The sequence below is a fragment of the Oryza glaberrima genome, chromosome 6 (assembly GCF_000147395.1).
Source record: "Oryza glaberrima chromosome 6, OglaRS2, whole genome shotgun sequence".
In the NCBI taxonomy this organism is placed as follows: Eukaryota; Viridiplantae; Streptophyta; class Magnoliopsida; order Poales; family Poaceae; genus Oryza; species Oryza glaberrima.
Window position 1 is genome coordinate 13,327,928 of NC_068331.1, and position 6,268 is coordinate 13,334,195.

Consider the following 6,268-nt stretch of genomic DNA (forward strand, 5'->3'; position numbering starts at 1 on the left):
GTGCTCACAACCACCCCCCCCCCCCCCCCCCCCCCCCGGTTCCATCGCACAGGTTTAGATGATTGGATTGATTTGCAGAGATGACAGAGATACACAGGTTTAGATGATTTAGTAGAGATAATAGAGACACGTTGTGCTTTAGAGATGGATAGAGGTACACTTGATTGTGTTGATTTAGATGAATAGGATTTTTATCTTGAGATGATAAGAGAGGTTGATTAATTACAGTTGTGATTGATAGAGGTTTAATTATACAGCAGCAGGTATCTTGAGATGATAAGAGAGGTTGATTAATTACAGTTGTGATTGATAGAGGTTTAGAGATGATTAAAATTACAGCAGGCTTGTTTGAGATTGACTGATAGAGGTTGATGTTGATTAGAGATGATTAATAAATTACAGCAGGCATGTTTGAGATGATTACAGAAGAGATCGAGATGACTGATTTGCAGAGAGAGAGAAGAGAGCAGGCTTGTTTGAGATTGACTGATATAGAGGTTGATGTTGATTAGAGATGATTAAATTTACAGCAGGCTTGTTTGAGATGATGCTAAGAGGTGATTATTTACAGATGGATGAGAGGGGGAGAGTTGTGATTGATAGAGGTGTTGAGATGATTAATTACAGAGATGATTACAGAAGAAAAGAGAGATCGCATTGGGAAGTTGTGCGGAAAGCACACACATCTCAAAACATCGAGCTCAATTTGAGCAAACAGCGCATGACACATGCGCTTGCAATTTTTTGATTTACTCTCTTTCTGTTTGGGATTTTCTATTGCAAATATGCAACTCAACAAAAAAATACTCTTAGTTTATATTATTTATCTACATAATTGTTGTGAGATATATTACATATGACTGGGCATGGGCTGAGAACACGAAGTGAGCATATAGCACTTATTTTGCTGGTATGATCGAAGAAGGTCATCCGACTATTATTGAGATAGGGAAAAAAAACAAGGGTTACAATAAAGTTTTACATCGATAGGTAGTTGTCGAGGAAGGAAGTGGACCAGAGTGTACACCCTAAAACCACATGCTAACCGCACACATAGACTAGTGAGAGACATGCCGAACACCAGACCAGTCACCGCTATACGAGACTGATCGCCACCGGGTCTATTAGAACACCGCAGAGCAAAACTCTTAAAATCGACACCTTCACGAAGGTTACGACGCTAAAAGACGTTGTCATCGTCCATCCAAAGACGCTTTAAGGTTTGGGTATGTCAACGGCATCCCCAACAGAGTTACCATACCCGAAAGCCTAACCGCTACCGACCAGTGCACCACTGAGTTCAGCTTTCATCTATGACCCCTGCAATCCTATCGTTGTGATCAGTTGCCTGCCAACTCAGATACCACCAACCAAATTACACACACAAAAAACTTTATACTATACATATAAACTCTGTATTTATATCTATACATATATATATATAATTTTTTATTTATATGTATATGTATGTATATAAAATTATACACACAAAAGTTTATGTACAGAGTTTATCTGTAGAGTTTTATGTAAACGGGCAAACGTGACAGCCACTGATAGAAATAGAGAAATATGCCAAACCTGTATTCGCCGCGTTTATCCCTAAAAGGAAAGTAAATAGACTGATCAAATCCCATCTGCTGAAAATGGCAAACACAACACTATCGCGCATGCCCGACCGCATGTTCAATACAAGACCGACTAAAATTATAGCCAATTCGTTGCTCCCGATAGTGACATCCCATTCAAAAAGCCTACGGAGCCGCATGACAAGCATAGTGAGTTTGGGCACCATAACATCAAAATATTGTTGCCTAAAAATATTCAAAATTTTCCTGCCCTGGAAATCTGAATGGTAAATCCTAAGACTACCATAGAATATATTTCTGTTGAACGCTTGAAGCCATGCCAATAGTATCAAAAAAAAATATTAACCATTCAGTTGTGTACATATAAAGTATTCTAGAAAGTCAAGAATCGTGATCCCTCTCGGCAATGGTCAGGTCCCAGTACAACAGTTCCCACTGTGGCACTCCAAATTTATCTCAAGCAGATGCTTGCTACTGGTTGGCAGCAGCCTCAGAAGGCGTCTTGGTCGTCATTTGGTCCACAGCATGCACGGTGCTTTGGAGCTCCTCCCATATAGCCTTGTAAACCATTCTCTGCCGATTTACGGCAGACTTCCCTTCGAATACCTTGGAAACTACATCTATGCTGAGGCAGAAAAGGGTGAAGCTCAACTTCAGAAATATATAAACAAGAGAATTTTACAGTTGTTCTGACAAACATCACAGATGAAACAATTGAGAAAATGCATCAAAAACCACATAGGCCAAACTACACTAGTAGGCCAAGCCAGGAAAAAAGAACTAGTTATCCACCCAATTGTTAGCAGAAAACTGCTAGTAACAAAATGAGAAGCAATTACACTCAAAATATGTTTTGAGTTGTAGCATGCAGGATCGGAAGTAGAATAATAACATGAATGGTTACCTTTAAGAATTAAATTTTGAGAAAGAAGGATAAAAATCTTGACAACCATTTCCTATCTCCATCCATCCATATTTCTCCATGTTTCTTATTCATTTTCACAAAGCTCACAGACTGAAGATTATAAATTTCTCTTCAGGCATGCTTGTTGTATTTTATCTGCTGCTCTTGGTTTATGAATTTTTTCTGAGACTAAGGCCGACAAATTCTGTCTTATATTCCTCTCACTGATGTGACCATCATTCCCATATTTGTCACAGCGGAATCTATGCCAGCATTTTTAACCTGGATGGTGCAAAAAAATTGGAGGCTACGTCTAATGTGCCCAAAGCAGAGGCATGTTATGACGGGACAAAGTTTCCAGCTTGGAGTTTTTGACAAGGAGATCAAACCAACTTAAAGCCATATATCATGCCTCATGCATGGATGTTTTATTCTTCTAATTTTTTGGAGTACCATTATGTACATGTATATACAAGAGTCCATGCTTAGGTTTTAGCTAATTGAATCCTAGTTGCCATTTGTGCCATCATCACCTAGTAGTATAATTAGCTTAATCACATTGGGCTTATATTGGTTCATATAGGGCTTGAATAAGCTAGTGTGGCGCACATGTGCATGGGCTCCGAATTAGAGCAAGTCCTAGGTGCCCTCGTGAATATACAAGTCAATCATCTAACGGGCTAGGGGGGATTGGCTTTTCACTTGCATTTCTTCTGTTGTGGGCTTCCTACAGGCTATGAAGGAGATGGCAATCCCAGTTGTCTCATGGTGAAGTTTTGCTGCTGTCGCTAGATGAGAACGAAGGCCAGTATAGGAATCTGTTTTCTCGGTATGTTGCTTGGTACTGGTGATTGCGTCATCCACTGAACATGTACCGAAGTCTATACACTGAACCGAACCGAACTGAAGTAGCAGTTTTTTCTGTTGGCAGTTTGCTATTCAGTTTTGATATTTCCGTAGTTCGCTCATCGGCCTATGGCTCAGTTTCTACAAGCCAGAAACCAAACAAGCCTGTACCCCGGACTGATTCATATACATCCGTTAGTTTTCAGACTGATTATTTGCTGCTATAGGAGCATATATACCTGAGTCAGTTACTTGGATTAGTGCTTCTTAATTATTAAGAAGATAGTGTTCAGTTTTGTACAAATTTCAGCAAGAGAAAACATAGTGCTTGTGGTCCACGGCCTCCAAATAGAAGGAAAAAATGGGCTACTTGCTGCCAGGTGCTCATCACTCTCTCTTAAACTAGTTCTATCTTTATGTGGTACAGGAACTACCTTTGTTACATGTTACTAGACTCATACCATGTGTTAAAGAAAATACTAGGCATCTGCGATGGCTGGACCGACGCACAAAACTCTAGTAAAGAAATAGTTGTCCATCCTATCTTTTGATTTAGTAGAGTTAATAGAGGGCTGCAGAAGTATCTTGTGGATGAGTTCACAAAACAGACTGTTATTCAGTTGAATTTGATCTCTAACATTCTTGGATCACCTGGACAATGATGGATAGCTTAACTGATGGAATCCATGAAATATTTGGCAAAGGGGGCAGCTTCTAGGAATTAGCAGATGATGCTCCTAAATTTAAGGTCATAAATTGATCAAATGTCTGATCACTGAATGACTGAGTTTGACAGTTGAAGGACCGAATGCTGTTATCAGTATTCTGAATAGAATGGTAGCTTTCAAGGCATACTGATGGTCTGTATGTTGACTCCATTAATCAGCATAAGCGCTTCAGCGAAGAATTATCGCTCACTGCCACTAACCACTAGTGAAGAAAAATGGTTAAATCATTGTGAATGGAAACTGCTTATAAGGAAAAACCAGTTTCAACTTCCAGGAAAAAAGAAAACTAGAAATAGGAAAAGCATAACCAGGTAATATCAATATATTTAGCTATTTCCAGAGCCAAATCATTCATGGAAGCTGACAAGAAAACCTTCTACTATTGTAGGAATGCTCTACCAGCTATCTACATTCTACTACCTATGTGTCTCAGAAAACTATATAACACCGAAGTATGTAACAGACAGGTACAAAAAGATAGATTCTAAAGTACTCGATTTCTCCATGCTCAGAAGCACAGGATATTGGCATATTGCACCAACCGATGTGTCTGTGGCATAAAGCTCTTATGGACAAGCAGTCAAGCAGTGGATAAAGTTACTAATATCAATCAATTTTACTGAGTTCGATTAGTTCAAAATGGATGGGGAATGCGATTCTCTCGCATTTCGGGGATGCACCCTCAATGGGAAGTACAAAGTCAGAAGGCCGCATTTGTTTATTGGCACATATAGATATAAGCTAGCTAACCATGGGTCCATGATTTGGGTAAAAACAACATTACCAGACATGGCGGCCGTCGCCAGATGTGTCGACGACGGTGACCGTGTCCGCCTCCAGCTGCTCCTTGATCTGCCAAGAACCAACAACAACAACAATAAAAAAAAAAGAAAAAGAGAGCATCACATCGCTTCTACCAGGTGCGCCGCCAAGATTAGAAGCAAGAAGCGCCACGAAGAAGAGGTGGAAGATACCTTGGTCTCCAGCGCCTGCATGGCGGGGGAATCCGTGGACCCCGCCGGCCCGGGCGCCGACGCCCAGGCAGCGAACCCCCTGCTCCTGGCGCCGCACGAAGGAGGAGGAGGGGACCAGGCGGCGAACCTGGTGGTGGTGGTGGTGGTGGAGGAGAGGGCAACGGCGGCGTGACGGCGGATGGGCCCACAGGAGGAGGAGTAGGAGGTGTAGGCGAAGCGGCGGAGGAGCATGGCGGCGAGGGAGCAGGGAGCGGCGGCGGCGGACCTCATCTGCTGCATCGCCGGTGGAGAGGAGACGGGACGGGAGGAGATTCCACGAGGGCGATACTGCGATGCTCAAGCCTTCAGCTGCTTGTGGTTCCCGTAGTCTTGGGGATTAATTCGTTTTTGGGCGCAGGCCTTGGGCTTGGGCCATGATCAAACAAAGGGCTAGATGGACTTTCTGGAGTAGAAAAGGAAAGCAAGGAAATTTGAACATTTTTATTTGGAATAAGTTCACTTTACTCCCTTCAAAAATAACATGAATCTAATCCGTGGCACTGAACCGCAAAACCAGAAATCTTGACCTGGAGATGGACAAATACCGGCAAATACACAACGAAATCTGCTTATCTAGCTCAATTTGCTGACACGGAAGACTAAGGGCTGCCAAATTGATTTGGAAGACATGGGCGCCATCCAAGTGCAAAAACTTCGCATGGCTACTCCTACAAAACAGAATATGGACAGCTGATCGTTTGCAACTTCGACAGTGGCCAAACAACTACTTATGTCAACTCTGTTACAGGAATTTGGAGACGGCGCAACACCTTTTCAAAGACTGCCCATTCACGCAGGAATTTTGGGACAAAGTGACGGTAAGAATGGCCCACAACTTTTCCTTCCCGGTCCACAACCCGGACGAAAAATTAATCGATTGGTGGGAATCACGAACAACGCAGCAGCAAAGCAAGGATCATGCGAAGGGGGTGCAGTCACTACACATGCTATTATGTTGGGAAATTTGGTGCGAGAGAAATAGGCGGGTTTTTAAAGATATAGCGCTCCAAATTCCGCAGTTAGTGACAAAAATTCTAGACGAAATTCATGTATGGACAGCGTGTGGTGCAAAAAACTTGCGAGAATAGCGCCTTAGTTTCCCCCATGGAGGTGTATTTTTTTCTTTTGTGCTGCTCCCTCCCCTCTTCTTCTCCTGTCACCGTTGGTGACCTCTGTACAGTGCTTTTCTTC

The 6,268-nt window shown here is 42.2% G+C and overlaps 1 protein-coding gene across 1 annotated transcript; it reads right to left on the reverse strand.

Annotated features, from left to right (window-relative positions):
* Window positions 1-1,633: 1,633 nt before the first annotated feature.
* LOC127777586 (protein BOLA4, chloroplastic/mitochondrial) lies at window positions 1,634-5,402 on the reverse strand. Its single transcript, XM_052304194.1, has 3 exons — window positions 5,039-5,402; window positions 4,849-4,916; window positions 1,634-2,211 (listed from the first exon to the last, which is right to left on the reverse strand). Exons 1-3 carry the CDS (start codon window positions 5,315-5,317, stop codon window positions 2,058-2,060), a joined length of 501 nt encoding a protein of 166 aa, XP_052160154.1. The 5' UTR covers window positions 5,318-5,402; the 3' UTR covers window positions 1,634-2,057.
* Window positions 5,403-6,268: the final 866 nt, after the last annotated feature.